Source organism: Anguilla rostrata, chromosome 18, assembly GCF_018555375.3.
Source record: "Anguilla rostrata isolate EN2019 chromosome 18, ASM1855537v3, whole genome shotgun sequence".
NCBI classification, from domain to species: Eukaryota; Metazoa; Chordata; class Actinopteri; order Anguilliformes; family Anguillidae; genus Anguilla; species Anguilla rostrata.
Window position 1 is genome coordinate 4,604,586 of NC_057950.1, and position 21,256 is coordinate 4,625,841.

The 21,256-nt window shown below is 50.7% G+C and overlaps 1 protein-coding gene across 1 annotated transcript in view; it reads left to right on the forward strand.

Moving 5' to 3' along the window:
- Nucleotides 1–21,256, forward strand: part of birc6 (baculoviral IAP repeat containing 6) — a 133,345-nt gene that overhangs the window by 2,923 nt on the left and 109,166 nt on the right. The window contains exons 2-12 of the mRNA XM_064318120.1: nucleotides 3,173–3,213; nucleotides 3,300–3,341; nucleotides 8,132–8,269; nucleotides 10,878–11,071; nucleotides 11,814–11,925; nucleotides 13,132–13,214; nucleotides 13,573–13,795; nucleotides 14,018–14,181; nucleotides 15,771–15,834; nucleotides 16,348–17,794; nucleotides 20,900–21,049. Of these exons, the coding sequence (XP_064174190.1) occupies nucleotides 3,173–3,213; nucleotides 3,300–3,341; nucleotides 8,132–8,269; nucleotides 10,878–11,071; nucleotides 11,814–11,925; nucleotides 13,132–13,214; nucleotides 13,573–13,795; nucleotides 14,018–14,181; nucleotides 15,771–15,834; nucleotides 16,348–17,794; nucleotides 20,900–21,049 (2,658 nt within the window). The remainder of the gene's footprint in view (nucleotides 1–3,172; nucleotides 3,214–3,299; nucleotides 3,342–8,131; nucleotides 8,270–10,877; nucleotides 11,072–11,813; nucleotides 11,926–13,131; nucleotides 13,215–13,572; nucleotides 13,796–14,017; nucleotides 14,182–15,770; nucleotides 15,835–16,347; nucleotides 17,795–20,899; nucleotides 21,050–21,256) is intronic.

Here is a 21,256-nt window from a genome sequence, read left to right on the forward strand (position 1 = left end):
AGCGAGTTCTCCGCTCGTGTTTTCACGAGTGTGACACGGTTGACTCCGGTTGCCTGACTACATGGCCAGGTCCTCCAAGGATTTGGGTAATTACAGCCTTTCATTCGGTGGGTCAAAGTGAAATGGATTTTTAATAAACTTACCGGCCAAGGGAGGGGGGTACGTGAGGAGCCGGGGTGGGACGTCGTCTGAAGTCTCAGAACCCCAGGCGTACTCTCTCAGCACTATTGCAGAGCAGGGACGGAACGCCGCGTGCTTCAGTTGCACATGGGAAGGTTCTGCTGGATTCAGGGCTTTAAAAAAAAAAAAAAAAAAAACCACAAAATGGCTGAAGATTCTGCATTTTCCTTGTTAGTGTTGGTGCATACCCCCCTTCCTGGCCTACTGCCTCCGGTGGACTGAATGGTGAAACTTGGCTGGTACTGATGCCATTTCCCTGACTGGGGCCTGAGTGCTTTAAAGCACTCTCAGTTGTGAAGTTGCTGGGTTGAGCGATCAGTGAATACTTTAGCAGTTGCAGCAGGGATGCTGGATTCCCCCCAGTACTATCATATCTGGAACAGCTCAAGCTGTAGGTGTGCCATGCTGGAGAGAGGGTGTCTGCTGAAAGCTGTCACTCACAAGACCGGATTTATTAACTTTACTTTTGGGCATTGAGAGAACAAGGAAGATGCTATTGTCGTCATTGCGTGTTTCCATGCCAACCCACTGTAGTTACAACACCGAAGGGGGAGGGTTTTCTTTGGGGCGGCCCGGGGGCGCATTAACCCCCTGAAGCTGCCTTCACAGGCATGCGGAATAGTGAGCTCACGTTGGCTGCTCACATGGTGTACTGATGCGTGTTGTACGTCCAGTATAATGGCAGTTTTGCTGTGGTCACAGGGCTGTGTGATGGTCGGTGGGTGGACAGCACCAGAAGCAGTGCTCCCCGCCCGTCTTTTAGCTGAGCAGCCTGACCTAAACCCCGGAGGAGACTCGCGCGCTCCCATCTTTGCACTCCGCCCCCTTGTGGAAGCTGGAGCGGCTCGCCAGCTGTGGCCCGCCCCCGCTCCGGGGCCCCCCCCCCCCCCCCCCCCCCCCAACCCCCGTAACGCCAGTTAGAGCGCTCCGGCGTGGAATGTGCTGTGAAATGACTTCTCCAGAAGAAGCTGGGAGATTCTACCCTGAGAAAATCCATTCAGATTTCCTCTCACGCTAAGCAGCGGCATCCCATAATTTAGGGGGAAAAAAACGACATCATATACAGACCATTCCTGTAGCAGGACTTGTAGAAATTGCCTTTATCAAAGTTGGAAAGAGGCACAGCGAGTACCTTGGTTTTAAGGGTCTGTAAGTGTTTACCGGCAGAGGAGAAGTGTGTTCAGAGCTTTGGGAGGCAGAGGAGCCGTTGGGCCACTCAAATGGAAGCCCGGCAGGGCTGTTACTGGTGCACGTAATTACCTTGGGCGCACTTCACATTTCCCTTCTACACGTTTTGACGCCTTTAGTATTTTGTTTACGCGCTTTAGGGTAGCGCGTGCAATGTGAACACCTGCTACCTTGCGGTCGAGTCACATGGTGAATGGGGGCGGAGCCAAGCAATGCTCACATTGGTGCATGAGAGGCCTACAGGAGTTCAGCACAGGAGCCAGACAGAGTTAGCAGCATGCTAGCAATGCACGCTCAGGTGCTGTAGTCAAATTCACATGTCCTAGATCTAGAATGACCTGTGACTCACAATAACCAAGGTCTCGCAAAAGGTCATGAAGCCCAGTTCACCTGTGCTGCTGGCTATTCATCTGCTTGGTAGAGCAGTACTTTGAGTGACAGATTTATGCAAATGTATCATATTGTTTTGAGAAAGCCGGTCTGATGAAAATGCAGCAAAGTTTGTACTTGCTTGTGTACTCGTACAGTATGTTTGACAAATAAAATAATTTTAATTTGCATCATCTGGACTTTAGTATTTCCCTGTAGTTTTCTGACACGCATTAAGTTTATTAACATGCACTCCACTGGAATACGATGATATTGGGGAACTGTGTGTTTTGTGAAGTAGTGCTAAAGTGGACCATTGTGACCTGGTGCAGTCAGGCAGTTTTTGTAAATGAGAGCAAAATGGCCTTTTTCCCTATGAGGCAGCGTGTGCAATGCTTCATTAGGTAAACTTGCCTTAAGTAGCTGTAGTTCTTCCAGTACGTCATACTCTGCGTAACACTTCATGAAGGGTCCAGTGTGAGAGCATTCATTCAGTCATGGCACCACACAGCTGATGTTAATGAAAATCTCTTCACTGTCTTGTTAGTGGACAGTAGAGGTTGGGCTCCTTCAGATTTGGTTATCATAACTCAACCCTGTATGTTTAAGACTGGGGTTTGGACTGGCCTGGAATGGATTTAGTTTTCCTTTGTTACAAATAAGAGTACTTTATTTGGTATCACTGCAGTCAGAATATAGGCTCATTTCCAACATTAACATAAGTTTTACATCAGTGTCTTTATGCATAATCCCAAAGACAGGGTGTGGGAAATGTGTAATGTCATCTGAAATCAAAACTGAAAGTAAATACTCTCTTCAGAAGTGAAGGCAGTAAAATCAAAAGGGTGCCATGTAGTTTATGAAAAGCAAAGTAAATGATTGTGGAGAATTGCCTCAATGGCACCCATAAAAGTGTTCGCAGTGATACCTGCTTGGCCTGTAACGTGGAGGAGAGCTGCTGCAGTGAGCTCTGCCATGCCTTTGTGTTCTCCAGGCACTTAAATCATCTGCTGTACTGCCTGCCTCACAGCCAAGTCTCCAGTTTCTCCATATGATGCAGAAAATGCAGACAAACCAGGGCAAAAAAATGTTTTGGATATAAAAAAATTACCTTTTTTTTGTTGAATGAAATGAAAGAGATTATTGTCTGTGTGGTGAACCTGGCTGACGCTGTGGAATGTTCTCCGCGCGCGGTATCTCAGGGAGTTTCCCTCCCTTCTGAGAGTGAGCGGGCGAGTGAGTGAGTGAGCGGGCGGGCGAGCGAGTGAGTGAGAGGGTGAGCGAGCGGGCGGGCGAGTGAGTGAGTGAGTGAGTGATCGAGCGGGCGGGCGAGCGAGTGAGTGAGAGGGTGAGCGAGTGAGTGAGCGGGCGGGCGGGAGAGTGAGCGAGCGGGAGAGTGAGCGAGCGCAGGCTGACGTTTGGCCCTGTGTTCCAGCCAAACCTGGAGGGCGCGTGCGTTGGCCCTGTTTCCGCCTGGCAGGTCCTGTCGGGCAGACTCCCGGGCCAGGAGGACAAGGTCCTGTTCGTGACGACACGCCGGCTCCAGGCCGACGTCCCCCAAGTCTGAGGAGGATGTGGTCCAGCTGGAGCTGCCCGTCACGGAGGTGAGTGGCGGGGGGGCGGGATTTGGGGGGGGGCACCCTGGAATGACACAACGAAATACGGACGGGGCGTGTAAAATAACATTCCCACTCCTGACTGCTAGCGCTGGAGTGGCCAACAGGCTGGAGATGCTGAATCATGGTGAAGAGGTTCCCTTCACAGTGCACTCCTTTCACAACATGTCAGGGCTGAATAAGAACACTGCAGAACATGAGGAAGTAGTGCGACCACTCCTGCTCTGTGGTTAATGTTGGGGAATCCTTTGTTTTTTATAGGCCTATCGTTTCTGGTCGTGCAGGAAAAAGACCAATGTGTGCTTTTTCATCTTAAAGAAATAAAATCCTAAATTGTGTTAAATTTGTTTATTTATTAATTTACACTTGTTTGGATTTTAAACCTTTTATTATTTCTCATGTTCGAAGAGAAATACAGAAGTACCCTGCTATCGTTTTTGAATACGAGATGTTGATTATTATTTCAAAGTGGACAATGGCATTTTATGAAAACTGTTTACGTTTTCATAAAAAACGTTTGTCTTTATTTTCATCTAAAATAATTCTAATTTTAATTACTTAATTTTGTTAACTTATTATTTTATATGTTTGTTTAGATTAGCCTATATCGTAGTTGTTGTATTTGAAGAGAAATAAAGAAGCAGGCCTATTCTGTCGAAGACGAGAGGTCAGTTACTTATCATTATAGCCCTACTGGCTGTGTAAGTGATTGGTTGAAGCTGGAATTTTCTTTCATAAAGTGCATTCATGTGAAATTAACAGTGCCTTATGGCTGTTCTTTTTGTTGTTGTTATTCTGTGGCTTAAACATGTATTGGAGGAATTAACTTTTCATGGGTATTGATAAGTAGTCAGTGCATTAAGGGGGGTGCCCTCATTTAACTTCTCCGTGTGACCCTTTCAGGTCACGGAGTTCCCGTGTGTTAATGCCGATGCATTAGTTCTTCAGAGGCAGAGCTTATGTTCGGCGGCTGTAACCTTTCCTGTGCTCGTGAAACACACACTCAGTCATGCGTCTTCTGGAATACGGCGTTTAGAATGCATACTGACGCGTCGTTCCAGAGACTTAGCCCAAATCCGCAGAGTAAACCCCCAGCCCGTGAGGAACCCCCCTCTGCCGGAGCAGCACAGACGGCGTTGAGCGTGTGCTAATGGATTGCACGTTCACGGAGGGGTCATGTGTGCTGTCCTAAAATAGAAAAGAGAGAGTTATTTTTATGGGTCCTGTAATCTTCGCAGGCTTTGTGATTAAACAAGTGTTGAAACAGGCCCTGAGAACCGAGCGGTACCCACAGGAGACCCACCGGTCCCTGGTCCTCACCGCGCCCGTTTCTTAAGGACAGAGCCGATGGCTGGAGGAGCACTGGAAGCGGCTGTCCTGCACGCATTCGGGCTGTCCCGTGTGCGTTCAGGCTGTCCCACGCGCGTTCAGGCTGTCCCACGCGCGTTCAGGCTGTCTCCCGCGTGTTCAGGCTGTCTCCCGCGTGTTCAGGCTGTCTCCCGCGTGTTCAGGCTGTCCCGCGAGGGTTCAGGCTGTCCCCAGCGTGTTCAGGCTGTCCCGCGAGGGTTCAGGCTGTCCCCAGCGTGTTCAGGCTGTCTCCCGCGTGTTCAGGCTGTCCCCAGTGTGTTCAGGCTGTCCCCAGTGTGTTCAGGCTGTCCCCCGCGAGGGTTCAGGCTGTCCCCCAATAATTTCAGCTAGTCATCGCAGCCAAGTAGTATTCAGCTTCTTCGGGTGTGTTCAGGACGCACCACGGTGTTCAGGTTTTTAGGAGAGTTTCAGCTGCCGCATGGTGTTCATGGTACCTAGGCACAGTTCAGGTTTCCGTATTATCAGGTAGTGTGTTCAGGCTGTCCCACGCACGTTCAGGCTGTCCCGTGTGTGTTCAGACTGTGCTGCGTGTGTTCAGGCTGTCCCCAGCATGTTCAGGCTGCCCCGCGAGCGTTCGGGCTGCCCCGCCCGCGCGTTCAGGCTGAATCATCCATCCAAATAATTTCACTTGAAAGTGATGCAGTGCAGCCAAGATCAGCAAATATTAACAGCTTCTTTAATTGGGTCAGGTTTCCTGACGGATAGACGGCTAGACGGATATTCACGATTTTGTTTTGGGCAGTTTATTTTAGGAGAGTTAATACAGCTGCGCAGGATTACTATGGTAAGACCTTTAGTGGCACAAATGGTTTCAATGGTTTTTGTAATTATCCGGTATTCGTATGACAACAATCTAACATTATAATCTGGCAATATTCTGTAAATCTGGTGATTGTGGCGATAGAGGCCATCTTGACTAGTTCAACTGCCTCTTAGAAAACAACAAGTGTCCTCTCTTTCAGATGTCAAGGCTTTTTATATGAATTGGAAATCCCCCAAATACTTTCAATGGCTAACATGGTGGATTTATGCAATTTATGAAATTTGCACAGGAAATGCTTTCTTACTGAAATATCTTTTGGATAAAGTAAGCTGACCCTTGGCACACACAGTCTTGTCACTTTAGTGGAACCTTTGACAGTTTGGAAAGCTTGTTTTCATTATCAACGCTTGCTGCTGGAGCCAATTTCTGCACTCATGTCCACATTCGCTACTTATTATGCTGTTGCTGCAAATTACAAATTGATATCACACGGTTATATTTGACATCTGATGATAACTGCCTGAGCAGGACTGTCTGAAATGTTTGTTTGCATTTGCATACAAACCCACAGTGTAGACACCTCATTACAGATCCCGCTTAGTGTTGGCGCTTGAATGGTCTTTGAATTAGACTCATTAATTGAGTCAGGATAACGGGATGCAGTGAAAGTGATTGGACATGCAGGTTAAGGATTTACACCATCCTGCTCTTTCATTAGTTGTCCTTAAAAACAATGAAATTGTTGAAACTACCTCTTGAGCTCTGAGATTTATTCGCAAATATTTTTCTGCGCGGACACAAATGTACTGCTTGGGCTGTTGATTTTGATGATAAAGGCTAGACATTCAGTATTGATTTCCGATCAGCATTCCAATATTGTTGGTTGGGTAGATAGCATCAGTCCGGAGAATCTCAATTTCTGTGTTTAGTTTCAGTTTAGTTTTATTTTATTTTTTTTAAATACACAAAAAATGACAAAGATAACAAATAATAGCCTATACAGTGCAAGGAGAGGCAGAAAACCCAAGTGGGCTTATTTGAAGCCTCCACCTAAAAAAAATGTTCAAATTTCACAATGTTATAGAGAACACAAACTTAACATTCAGAAAAGAATGCCCCCGGGTCTTCTCCCTTGTGCGTTTGAGAAGGCAGGAGGCTTTGTGGCCGGTGGGAGTCCGTTATGTCACTCCAGCTGAAGAGTGTGTGTTGTGTAATCAGGGATTACGGTGGGCTGGGGGAAGTGAGGGGAACCATAAGGTGTGCTGCTGGTCTACAGTACATGCCAGATGAGCTGTTAACCCGCGTGGAGCTGTAAGAAAAGACTGTTTTACGTACTAACAGGCATAACAAGCCAGCCGTGCGTGCCACAGTACTGTTCAAAGTGTCATTTTCACTATAATAATATCAAATATTCGTTTTCATTTTCAATTTGAAACACTAAGAAATAGGCCAGATGTGCCATCAGTCTCACCTCAGTCTAAACTACAATAATTTAAGGGACATGTTGACCTTTCTGTCATCCCAGCATACTGTCTCCCAGTCATTGTGCTCTACTTGCTAAAGCAACAATAACAAGTGAGGTCAGAAGCACACATTTACATAACTCGCGGGACGCATGCATTCTGACTGCATATAAATGATGTCTACAGCCCACAGACCGCATTAAATAAACATGTTATATGCATGTGAAGAAATCCACGTAGTGAAGGAGTCTGCGTTTAAACGAAAGATTTCTTGTTCTGTGTATGATCAAGGAATTCATTAATTTCTTAGGACAGCAGAGGCTCCCCTGAAGCTCTTGGTGGGTAAAATGTGAGTCCTTTTCCTGGTTGGACTGCAAGCTTGTTCATTTTCAGATTGTACAGAAAGGAGACTATTCCGAAATACCATCTCCTCCCTCATTCTGCAGACAGAGCAAATGCATATGTCATGGTTATTTTTTAGCTTTGTGCATTTAGAGTAAAATTTATGTTTTCTTTATCACTGTTTTTTTCGATTTTTTATATTTATTTTAGCGGTATAGAATATTTTTATTCTGCCTTTTGGCTAAGAGTGTGAAAATGGCTTTTTATTTTTACAGCGTAGGCTGTTTGAGTAGTATTTCACCTTTTACAGAAGTGTTTACTTAGGAAATGAAATCTCTGCTTGTTTTTGCTGTGGACTGTCCTGTGGATTCTGCCCTGAAGCTGTCGGTGGGCCCAGTGCTTCTCTGTGTGTGGTTTTGTCTTTGAGGGGTTACTGAGTAACCATTCTTCCATGGAAAATCAAATCATAACTACGGTGACAATGGCACAAAAGAGCTTATTAGTGTAATAAACCAAAAAAATGGAAGGGGATGTAGTAAATGAAAAGATGAATAATTCATGGGGGGGTGAATTAGATTTTGTACTCATCCTCTGGCCCAAAGTTAAAGCCATGGTAGAGCGTTCACGTCCGATTGGTTGGTTGCTCACGATGACTGGCGAAGCTCATTCGCTCGTGACGTTCCACCAGCTGGGAGCGACTCTTTTCGCGACGGTGTTTTTGTGTTTCTGATGTTTACGCGCGCCGGTGCTGCAGCTTGCTGTGAATGACACGCTCCTGATCTCTGATCTGGCGGATGACGGCCTGTCGGTAACCCGTATCCCTCCTCTCCCCCCCCCCCCAGGCCCAGCAGATGCTGTCCGCCTGCCTGGAGAAGGTGGACGTGTCGGGCGCGGAGGGATACGACCAGTTCATCACGCAGCTGAAGGACGGGCTGAAGAATACCTCACACGAGACGGCAGCCAATCACAAAGTGGCCAAGGTGAGGAGGCCCGGCGGGAGCTGACCCCGCGGAGAGCCACGGGTTAGCGCGAGGAAGGAGCCTGCCTTCGGCGGGGTCGCATCGCATCATAGTCATCATCGCTGTGTTCTACACAACCCCCCCCCCCCCCCGCTGTGTTCTGCACAACCCCCGCCCACCCCTCCCCCCCCACTGTGTTCTGTACAACCCCCCACCCCTCCAGAGTCAGAACGCTTCAGCTGACATTTATACATAACAGTGCGTTTATGCACTACAGCACACTGAGGGATTTAACCGTCGCGCTTATCTGGAGCGACTAGGCCAACTTACACTCTTTCCCACATGCATGTGTACTGCTGGATCTATCCTGAAGCAAACTGGCTAAAGCACTTTGCTCAAAGGATACAACGGCTGTGCCCCTGCCCCTGGGACACAAGCCGGCAACCTCCGAGTGTCCACCTAACATGTACTCCACGTGATGGCGCGCATGCGTGAAGCAGCTACCGTAAATAATCCGTCAATCGCAGAATAAGGTCAGGAAGTCCCGCAGCGGCACACCATCCTGTGCGGAGTCGCTTGCCTGTACGGTGTCTTGTCATCGTTATCTCACGCTCAACTTATCAGCATTTTCACACCGTCATCACAAACACCCACCGGGGTTAGTCAGCCGCACTGTTTCGGCGACCCCTGGCCTTTCCTGCGGCTGATTGGAGAGCCCTGCGAGATACCTGGACATGTGATCTCTGTGTGCAGGGTCAGTGGGTGCAGATACGGTCACCAGGGCGACGCTGCAGCCCCCACAGTGTGGATGGTTCTTAGCTTTAGCCCCTTAGCCAGTCATTGCTGCTAATGCCCCCGCCCCGTACCAATACTGCCCCTTCAGCTCGGGGTATTGATTATCCCTTCTTTGATTTGGACGCCTCTATCCAAATTTAACTGGTGCAGTCAATGCGTGTTCCACACAGCAGGCGTAATGTCAGTGTACGATGCCAGATTCTGTGCCATCAAAAGCCATTAAAACAATGACTCCATGCAAACCTGTAACTAGTCCAGTCCCTGCCTGCTGTTTTTTTTACGCTTTTAACAGATAAAGCACAGAAACAGATTCTGTACGGATTCCGTATGCCCCCCCCTGAGGTCTGCAGAGCCGTGCTCCATGCGGGGGGTGTTACTGCGGTCGTCTGGAGCTGAAGGGGGGGGGGGGATACAGGCTCTTATCTGTCCCAGCTGGTCCCGGGGATTCGGCCGAGGCCTGCCTCTGTCTCGGCCTGAGCACACCCCGTCTGCATATTAATCACCAGCGCTGAGAGAGGCTCGCACAAGCACTGCTCCCTGCGATGGCTCCCCCAGCCCCCCAGGCCCCCTGTCCCCCAGCTCTCCAGCCCTCCTGCCCTCCAGTCCTCCGGTCCTCCCACCCTCCAGCTCTCCAGCAGAGCTGAGCTTGCTATAAAACACATTGGGAGTATTTAGAGATAACGAGATCCTTCTCAGTGTCTCCTCTGTGCCAGGACCTGGTTTATCTTAGTCTGTGAACCCTAAACCTAGGCCCCGTGCAGCAACTATAAACTAATGTTTGCTTTCTTTACATGAAAATGTATTTTACTAATGTCCATCCAGCCATCCATTCTCTAACTGCAGTGGAAAAAGGCCAAGCAGAGCCCTATTTCACTAATGTTTGACACACAAAACAATACCTTCGCCTGAGCAACACTGTAGTTGCTTGCTTGTGTTAGGAATGGGCCTGGGCACCTCTGCGGCAAAGCTTGTGGTAAAAAAAAGGCTGCTTCTGCCACCGTCCAAATGAATGGTTCTTACTTTTTCTCTGTGAGAGTTCTAAGTCCTAGGATGGCCTCTTGCTTTGTCAAGCGATCAGTTCTGCATCAAGCTCAAAATACAGTTCGTTAGGGAAAGGATACCGTTTGCCTTTGAGCAATAATCAGTGTTAATTATCGGAGTTTGGCTTATGTGAAATCTAAAGTCTCCCACAATGCCAGTTAATAAATGAGTTTGAAATGGATGTTTGGGGTTTTGAGGGTGAACACGCCCAGCCTTTGGCTTCAGTGCTTAGTGCATCAGTGTCTGTTTGCTGTGTCCTTCAGCCCAGTGTGATGCTCCACTGTGGGGGCCTCAGGGCGTATGGGGTAGCATGGCTAAAAGTTGTCATTGTTTGCCGTCTGCTACGAAAACCGCTTACACAAACTGACTGCACGGCCAATCACCACCAGCGTACCGCACCTCTCACCTCATTTCCTCAGGGGGCGTGGCTCCAAATCACATCATCCTGCCTGTCACCTCCAATCCGGGTGTATCAATTTACCCTTTTAAAGCTGCTGATGACCTCTGCAAGTCTGAGAGATTATAACATACATACACACATATACAAACACATACACACACAAACACACATACATACGGTCACATGCAAACACTGACACACACATACAAACACACACACACACATACAAACATATATATATACACACATACACACACACATGCGCACACACAGACACACACACACACACCAGTCAGTCCTCCGGATTCTTGACCCCAGTCAGCTGACCCGTTGTCTTTTGTCTTCCCCTCTCTCTCTCTCTCTCTCTTTCTCCCTCCCTCCCTCCCTCTGCAGTGGGCAACCGTGACCTTCCATCTTCCACACAACGTGCTCAAAGTGGTCACCAGCGCCCTGGTGAACGAGCTGAAGAAGATTAACCAGAACGTCGCTGCCTTGTCTGTGGCCTCGTCCATCATGGACAGGCTGTCCTACCTCTTACCCAGCGCTCGGCCCGAGCTGGGCGTGGGCCCGGGCCGCTCTGTAGATAGGTGAGGCACCCGCCCCGTCTTACGCCGCCCCCAAACCCCACACCCACTACCGACCCCCCGCTCCGTATCCAGGAAGTGCAGCGCCTTTCCCAAATCTCCCTGTATCAGCCAGTCACGATGCCGGTGACTGTGACCATATGGCCTCTCAGACTAAGTGAATTAAGCCGTTGGAGTGGGGGTGGGGGGGGGGGGGGGGAGGTGTCGTGGCTCTCCTGGGCTGAGGAGGGGTTAAATCACTGTCCCCTCAGTGTTTCAGAGCCTCCATCATGATCATCACTAACTGGTTGTCATCGTCTCATAACTGAAGGTAGTCAGTCTGCTCTCTCTCTCTTTCTCTCTCTCTCTGTCTCTCTCTCTCTCTCTTCTCTCTCTCTCTCTCTCTCTCTCTCTCTCTCTCTCTCTCTCTCTCTCTCTCTCTCTCTCTCTTCTCTCTCTCTCTCTCTCTCTCTCTCTCTCTCTCTTCTCTCTCTCTCTCTCTCTCTCTCTCTCTCCCTCCTCTCTCTCTCTCTCTCTCTCTCTCTCTCTAGTGATTTGTGTGTGTTGTGAATTGATCGGTCCTGTAGCACAAAGCACACCTTCATCAGCGCTGAAGCTCTGGCGGAGCTGATGCAATAGGAGCCGCCGCGTCGGTCAGAGACGGACGGCAAGCCGGATGTTTCAAACGTAGCGCTCGTCGTGACGTTCGTGTCCACCGCTAACACGAGGGGGGGGGCTGCCCTTTGTTTCCTGTCCCCGACTGCAGATCCTTAATGTACAGTGAGGCTAATAGGAGGGAAACGTTTACATCGTGGCCCCACGCGGGCTACCGGTGGGCCCAGCCCGACCCCATGGCCCAGGCAGGATTCTACCACCAGGTACGCAGCGCCCGCACACCCCTCACCGTGCACCCCTCTGTCTCTGTCACGTGACTTCCTCAGGGTTTTTTTCTCCATGGAGCGTCTGTACTGCGTCTCATCATTAATGCGTGTGTTTCAATGGAACTTCAGGTTGAAATCAGCAGATGCCATCTTTCTGGAAAAAGTACTAATCTAGGTATTTATAGAGTGAAAACACCAGGGACAGGGTTTAATTGGGAAAAGCACCGAATGGTGGGTTTCCAGCAATCGAAGGTTTTACCGTTATTCCCGTGCGAGATTGCCCTCGCTTTCTCTCTCCTGTAATCGCGGAAGAGGACGAAGAGCACAATGCCCGTTTTCAGCCGCCGAGCCCGAGGAGATGAATGGGCGATTGTAACCATGGAAACGGCACTGCTCCCTCAGCCCGGGCGCGTAGCGTTGGCACGGCAACGGCGCCGAGGAAAGAGGAAGAGCGTGCGCCTCTTCGAACAGGAAGGGATTTCCCAAGACTGACCCTGAAGAACGTATCGGGAGAGAACGTGCCGAGAAACAGGAAGCCGGCGTTCGCCGACAAACGTGTCCTTTCGTTTTGAGCCGGAGACTGTCGCTGCCGCCACACCGCGTAACTCGCAGATTAATTATGTGCAATTAATAGCATATCATGCAGACCGGCTTATCCTTAGGTTGAATGGTTTGTGAGCTGCAGTCAATGTGCCCGAGGATTTAAAGTGCTGTATCTGTATTCTGTGAGTAAATGGCTGTGGCGGTGTCTGCCATTTAAAACCTATAATGGCTCTTACAGAACAGGTAGCCTGATGTAAGTGCGGTAACATGGCATTGGTGACAGGAAGTCAGATGAAAGCTGGAGCCTCATGCATCTCTCCCTCTCTGTCTTGTTCTTTCTACCTTTCTCCCTCTTTCTCTCTCCTGCTCAATTTCTCTTACACTTTCTCTTTTTCTCTTCCTCCCCTTTCTCTTTCTGTCTTCCCTCTCTTCTCCTCTTCCCTCCCCCTTTCTCCCCGTATACTTTCTCTTTCTCTCTCCCTCTTTTTCTCTCTCCCCTTTCTCTTTCTCTCTCCTTCCCCTTCTTTCTGTTTCTCTCCCCCTCTTTCTCTTTCTCTTTCTCTCCCCCCTTACTTTCTCTTTCCCTCTCCCCTTGTGTCTCTCTCTCTCGTTCTCTCTCTCTCTCTCTCTCTCTCTCTCTCTCTCTCTCTCCCCCCGCAGCCGGCCTCCACAGGGGACGACCGGGCCATGTGCTTCACCTGCAGCGTGTGCCTGGTGTGCTGGGAGCCCACAGATGAACCCTGGTGAGTTCGTCTCCCTGCACACGCCCTCCCCTGAGTCACAGCAGCCATTCACAGTCATAATGGGATTAGGATTAGGCCGAGATCACACACCGGCCACATTCCCCAGGACGGCGAATAGCTTTACGTCTTCATAGTATGTTAATGGCTGTGAGCCAAATGATTAATAGTGGATTAACTGGTGTTTAAGGGCGTGGTGTTGAGGGTGTGGTGTTTTCTGGAAGTTTTTTTTGTTTTTCACCTGATGTAAATTCTCCCTATACTCTCCTCCTTCCTGTTCCCCAATTCTCCCTCCCCCCCCCTTCTCCCTCTCCTATTTCCCTCCCTCCCTCTCCTCTCCCCCCCCCCCCCACCCCCCCAGGTCCGAGCACGAGCGACATTCCCCCAACTGTCCGTTTGTGAAAGGGGAGCACACTCAGAACGTCCCGCTGTCCGTCACCCTGGCGACCAGCCCCGCCCAGTTCCCCAGCGCCGACGGCTCCGATAAGATCGCCTGCTACGGTTTCGGCAGCTGCCCGCACTTCCTGGCCGCCGCCACCAAGCGGGGCAAGATCTGCATATGGGACGTGTCCAAGCTCATGAAGGTGGCTGGGGCTGTTCCTCGGGGCGCACTCGCCAATTAATAACGTCATCCTGCCGTCTCTCCGCTCAGTTTACATGGGGGGCCTAAAATAAATTTGGCAGGAAGTGAAAGTACCCAAAAAAAAAATTATGCCTGAAGTATAACAAAAATAAAATGACAAATACATGTGGGAGGAGTCGTGCACCAGTGTTTTTGGCTTCATTGTTCACCGATTTCTCCTCAGGTGCACTTGAAGTTTGAAATCAACCCCTACGATCCGGCGATCTTGCGGCAGCTGATCCTGTCGGGGAGCGAGCAGGGCCCGGGGGCGGAGTCCCGGAGGCCCACGCTCGCCTGGTTAGAGGACTCTTCCAGCTGCTCTGATATACCAAAACTGGAGGGAGACAGGTGAGCCTCACAGGTTCCGGATCAGCTTCATCACTGTTTGAGGTTTCACGTGTGATCCCGGCACACTGATCTGGGATCAGCCCACTCTGCTGTCATGATACCACATCCCTGTCATGATACCATGTCACTGTCATGATACCACATCCCTGTCATGATACCATGTCACTGTCATGATACCACATGACTGTCAGAAGCCCACATCACTGTCCTGATACGACTTCACTGTCAGAAGCCCATATCAGTGTCATGATACCACGTCAATGTCAGGAGCCCACACCACTGTCATGATACCATATCAGTGTCATGATACCACTTCACTGTCAGAAGCCCACATCACTGTCATGATACCACGTCAATGTCAGGAGCCCACACCACTGTCATGATACCACATCACTGTCATGATCCCACAGCATTAGTGCCCCTCAGTGTCCACCAGCTGCTCACTGGACAACCCCTGCTGTCAGAGAGATGTGCAGCTCTCCTCTGCTCGACACTCAGTCCTGTAATGTGGCTTAAAGTGTGGAAAAGTCTCTGGCTCATGGAGAGCAGGAGCAGGAGAATCTGAATGAAATATTTTACTTGGCTTGTTAGCCAAACCCTTACTTTTTTTAGAAAGACTTTCTTTGGCTTGCTGCCCTAGCTTACAATATACTTTGCCAAAGTTCCTCATGTCATTTTCTCTTTACCAGTATGTTTCTGTGCTACCTGATTGGCTGTGTGGTAGCACAGAGGACTACCACATGGATTTATGTTCCACACGTTCTCATACAGTCAGCTGTAATTATCTGTGTGGTTTGGTCTCACTGAAGGGCTTTTATTGGCTAGCAGTGCAAAGGGGAAAGTCCATGGCTCATTCTAAGAGCACCTTTGGTAATTTCCTGAAAACAAAGTCCTTGGTATAGTCATGTGGGTCGGGTAGGAATTGCCCATTCGCTGTGTATTCATCTGGAAAAGTCAGCTGTTGTTTGAAAAGGAACCACGGGGAATGTGATTGGCTGGCATTGCGGATGGAGACTTGGTGGTAGCCAATGGGACTCTTTGTTTCGGGCAACGCTCCCCGGATGCCAGCGCATGCATGAATCCGCGCAAATCAAATTATTCCCTGTGAATGGCGTGCTCTCGTGTGGAGTCACGTCGGTGTTTCCGCTAACAAATCTTTCCTGATTCCCCCCCCCCCCGTGCCTCTCTCTGAGTGAGTTTAACCCCTGGAGGCCGTCACATTCCTGATAAACAGTTAGCCTCTCTTTTACACTTTACATTGTTTTGCAACCAGCCTCATGACAGAAGTGTGTGTTGTCCTGCAGTGAGGGCATGACACAGTCTTTTTAGATCCAGCGGGCGAATGCAGACGTATCGAGGGCATTCGTCAGCGTAATGAATTTCCTTTAATGGCGTCCGTGCGAAATGTTTAACTTGAGTGTGAATTACAGCATGTATTTGTACGTACCCCCCCCTGTTTTCGGAGGTTTGCGTGTTCTCAGACCGCAGTTGCTGATTGGCTGGAATGTGTGAGTGTCTGATTGCTCCCAAAAACCGCTCCGACTAACTGCCACGTCTTTGTTCCCCCCCCGACCACCGCTTCCTGCCAGCGATGATCAGCTGGAAGACTCGGACAGCGAAGAGCATTCCAGGTCAGAGTCTGTGACAGGTGAGGCCCAAATCCCCCCCCCACCCCCCGACCCCCGCCGTGCCACACGCCAAGCACAGATACGCCAGAGCGGCATGGGGCTCGTCCCACAGCACTAAATCTCCCGCTGTAGTAAAGGCAGCGTCCCCTGGCATTCGGGCTTGGCACGCTCCTGCAGGACTCTGCCCAACCTTAAATTAAGATGTTCCTCGCCATTCAGAGAGAGTCAGCAGTGCAGCTTTCTGCTGTTGGCTACTGAAAAGGAATCAAATTATCTTCTGTATTAATGGCCTTGTAATGAAAGTGTGGTCGCCTAGTTATCTTGCTGGGGTCGTAGCAGGACATTGGGTTTGTTGATGGTGTGTACCGCATGGTTAGCGTTTGGTGGTTTGGTACTGAATTGGGTTTTCTTTCAGGTTGTCACAAAGCCTAAATTTATCCCACCTATATAACAGCTCAGTACTCAGTCTTCCCAAAATGGCTGATATATGTACATACGACAACTCGCCCTACGCGTTGCCCTCTCGCCCCGCCCCCAGGGCACGTCCAAAAGAGAGCATGGAGGGAACCTGGCTGCGGCTTCATGGTTGCCTGCACAGCCCGAGAAGCTGCAGTGGGAGGTGGTGGCCAGCGTGCTGGAGGACACCGTCAAGGACCTGGAGGAGCTGGGCGCCAACCCCTCGCTGGCCCAGGCCAAGGCCGACAAGGCCAAGGACAAGCCTGCCGAGCACCACAACATTCCCTTCCCCTGCCTGCTGGCGGGGGGGCTGCTGAGCTACCGCTCGGCCGCCGGCTCCCCCCTGGCCGCGCCCCCGCCCCCGCGCCGGCCCCTGGACGGCCTGGCCAGGACTCAGGGCCCCGAGGCCCCCGCCGACCCGGCGCCCATGGAGATCGAGGCGTGCGGGCCGCCCCCCCCGCCCCCGCCGCCCGCGGTGCGCAGGACTATGCCCGTGCTGCTGCTCTACAGCATCAAGGAGTCGGACGAGAAGTCGGGCAAGGTGTTCGCCCAGATGAACAACCTGATGAGCAAGAGCCTTCACGAGGAGGGCTTCTCCGTGCCGCAGATCATCGAGATGGAGTTCGACACGCACGAGCAGCTGCTGCTGCAGGACCCGCCCATCACCTACATCCAGCAGTTCGCCGACGCCGCCGCCAGCCTGGCGGCGCTGGACGGCGACAAGTGGAGCTCGCTGGTGCCCAAGGCGGGCGCCCTGGTGCAGTGCCTGCGGCTGCCCAAGCCGCTGGAGGAGGAGAACCTGTACGTGGACTCCATCACGCCCTGCACGGACGGCGTCCACCTGCTGGTGGGCCTGCAGCCCTGCTCGGTGGAGTCGCTCAGCGCCATCAACCAGGTGGAGGCGCTCAACAACCTCAACAAGCTGCACTCGGCGCTGTGCGGGCGGGCGCCGGGCGAGCTGCAGACGCTGCCCGGCCTGGCCAACGGGACGGGGCTGCGGGGCCAGGCCCACGAGGGGCACGCCGGCGCGCCCGCCCCGACGCCGCTCATCCTGCCGCCCGAGGAGCAGCCGCGCGCGCCCGGCGGCGGCTACCTGGCGCTCTACAAGCTCAACTACTCCACCCGCATCGTCACGCTGGAGGAGGAGCCCGTCAAGGTGCAGCACATCCGGGACGCCCGCGACGCCGTCACCTCGCTGCTGCTGCTCCCGCCGGACGTGCTGGACGGGCGGGAGGACGACAGCGACGAGGCGCTGGAGGAGACCCCCCCGGGGCTGAAGAACGGCACCTCCTCCTCCTCCTCTGCCGCCGCCGCCGCCGCCGCCGCCAAGGAGAAGCGGGGGGACGCGGCGGGGCTGGGCCACCTGGTGGTCACCACTCAGGGAGGGTGCATCATGATCCTGGACCTCTCCAGCCTGGACGTCCTGGCCAGGGTGGAGCCGCCCAAGAAGGACGGGACCGAGGAGCCCGACCCCTTCGTTTCGGTCACCTACTGCTCCGGGACGGACCGGCTCTGCGCTTGCACTAAAGGTGAGGAGCCTGCCCCCAGCCCACACCACACACGCACCACGCACACACAGCACACGCCACACACACACACCACACACAGATACCATCACAACACACACACACACATATACAGACACACACACACACATCACACACACACACACCACACACACACACCGCACATACAGCACACCGCACACACAGCACACAACACACACACACACACACACACACACACCGCACACAGCACACACCACACACAGCACACACACACACACACACACACACACCACATACACACAGCACACACACACACACACACACACACACACACAGCATACACACACACACACACACACAATACACACACACAGCACCCCACCACACACACACACAGCACACACACACACACACACACACACACAACACACACACGCACGCAGCACATACACACACACACACCACACACACACACACACACACACACACACACACACACACACACACACACACACACACACAGGCACGGACACACTCCACTGAACAATATCTATGCGCTAATGCCTAAGTCACAGTTCATTACATGCGTAGCTTGGTCTTGTGGGAGATGGGAAAGGTAGAGGAGTTGAGTCCTGACTCGATGCTTTATCAGCTCGTTTAGTGGAAGTGAAACAGGCTGACAGGCAGTGTTAGGCCTGGGAAATTGCCAGAGTGTAGATGGAGACCCATTAGATTTTTATGTAAGTGTGTGTGTGTGTAACTATATGTGCCTGTGTATGTACGCACATAATATATATATATGTACAATGTATATGATTTTCTTTATTTTATATATTTTCAGAAAGTTATTGATTTGTCCTGTGTCAGACATCACTGGTGGTTAAAGAAGTGTCTGATTTGTCTGATGAGTTGATATGACGATAGTGAAAAATCAGTTTTTTTTTTCTCTACATTTTTTGGCAGAAACGTGTAATAATGGTGTGGTTTCCTTCGTGTAATCTGAAGTTTGTGTGTCAGGAATGTTTCTTCATGACCTAAAAGAAAAGTGGTGTCTCTCCATAGTTACATTTATAATCATATGAAGATTTGGGGAAAGTCATGTTTGACCAATGCATGCTTTTGCACAGAGAGGTGTGTGTGGACAGACTGAAGGCCAGATGTAATGGTTGGTGGAAAAGGCCGTAAGGGTAGCCATGGCAGCTCTCTCAGAAGAGCGTCAGCAGGATGTATGGGGCGTTAGCTGATGGTTTGTTACTCTTTTTAGAAGCTCACGATCTATGAGCTGGTTTCCCTTGTGTATTTTTTTTTAGAAGGTGACAGCCAGCCCCCTTCTCAAAAGTGAAAGAGCTGAAAGAATTCACTCCTGATAGCAGATGCTAGGGCTCTTGGTCCCGTTTCACCTGGGAACCCCATTGAATGCAGAAACATAAGTATAGCTGGGGGTTAGACAGATGCTTTGAATGGGGTAAAGACCAGTAAACAGGGTTGTTTTTTTGTCCACTGCCAGACCAAAAGGCACCAGTGGTGTTTAATTTACTCTGACGTTACTCTACTCTAATTATTTTGATGTGATGGACATATTGAACTGTATTATTTGGACTCAAGCACTGGGAACAAAACCCCTTGGTTCTCTAATTTAATTTTGTGCTCCCGTGTTGGCTATGTGCTCTGTTCTCATCTTGCCTAATTTAAATGGTCTTTCCCCGTGTACCGCTGTAAATCTGTGTAAAGATTTCTGAAGGATGGACTGCTCGGTGAAAATGCACATAGTCAGTTCAGGCCCTGCAGAGGCTGCTGGGAAGTCTGAGAGAGCATTTCAGCAACCAGCGCAGATGATCAGGTCTTATTCAATCGCACGATCCCTTTTGTAATCTGCAGCGATGACTAATGAGTTTATGACTGTTGGCATTTTCTAAAACAATGGAGAGGGTTGTTGGTGTGACAGACTGCGCTTACGAAAATAGTCACCACGGGTGCTGTGCAGATTCCTAAAATGGTTGCTTCTCCTGAATTCGTATTGAAGGCCTGTGCCCTCAGTAGCAGTGGTCCTTCCCCCACCACACCTCAGCCAAAGTCATGATGCTTTCTCTAGCTGTCCGAATACATCAGTGTGGACATTACACTTGCATTGTATTTGACGTTTTTGTGTGATGGTTCAGTCGTTAAAATTACGTTTACTCTTTTGCACCAAAATTGCATGTTGTCTTGTGTGTGTGTGTGTGTGTGTGTGTGTGTGTGTGTGTGTGTGTGTGTGTGTGAGAGTGTGAGAGTGTGAGAGTGTGAGAGTGTGAGAGTGTGAGAGTGTGAGAGTGTGAGAGTGTGAGTGATGTACATGGAGCCAGAACTTCTCCGTAGGAGGAAGTGTTTTATGCGGCGCAGTGTAAAAGTATCTCTCGCCCAATGAATTCTGCGGCTGACGTCATAAATCAGGAGCCCTGTCCCCCGGTGCTCTGACTCTGTGCCCACGAAAGCGATCGGTGGACCTTTAAACCGACACCTCCGCAAAACGGGCACCTCTTAGACAGCAGGCTGCCCCGCCCTTACCCAAGGGCGGTAATAAATCCACCCCCCCGGCCCCACCCGTCCGAGGTTCTTCTCCGGCGCATGGGTGCCGGGTGGCGGGTGGTGGGTGGAGGGGGGAGAATTGGGTTGAAGTGCTGCTGTCACACCACACATCATTCCACACCCCCCAGTGCGACGCCTTTCTCCTCTGTTGCAGCAGCCAGCTGGTTTTCCTCTGCGTGACACCTGAAAAATATCACATACGTTATAATTTGAAAAGTGAAGCGCTCAGGGGAGAGCAAGTTTGGGCGGGGGGGTGGGGGGTGGGGGGTGGGGTGCGGGGAGAGGTTTGAATTCCACAGCCGGCGACACATCTGCGTGAACACCGCGAGGGAAGTCGCAACCGAAATTATATTTAGCTGCCTGTTACATTCATCTTTTCATCTTGTCAAGCTGGGAGCCTTTGAAGTTGCTTTAACTACTGTTTTTGGGGGTTTAAGTCATAAGTGTGCAATCTGAACCCACTGGCTAGTGTCCTGCTTTTATACGTACCAGCTTGAACTACAGTGAATTGCTCCGTTTAAAATGTGGTTTTGAGTCTCTATTTTTGTTTTTAACCTGAAGGTGGAGAACTTCATTTCCTTCAAATTGGAGGTGTGTGTGACGATATCGATGACGGCGACATATTTGTCGATGGCCCCCTTTCTAAAGGGGCAGAACAGCTGTCAGAAGGGACTAAGCCATCCTCGAACCCTTCAAGTCCAGGGATCACAGGTAAGGTGATCGCTACATTATACCGATAAGACATTTCATGCGCCTGTTCGACACCAGCTGAGTATGTCTTGCTCTACCAGCCAACAGGCTAATCATTCCTCCTGTTGAGAGTTACTGTGTTTTGTTCCTGTCGTGGTCCTGTTGGTCCTGATTGGAAGCCGCTACACAGGCAGTGCAAAAACGGTATTGGTGATAGCCATGCTGCCC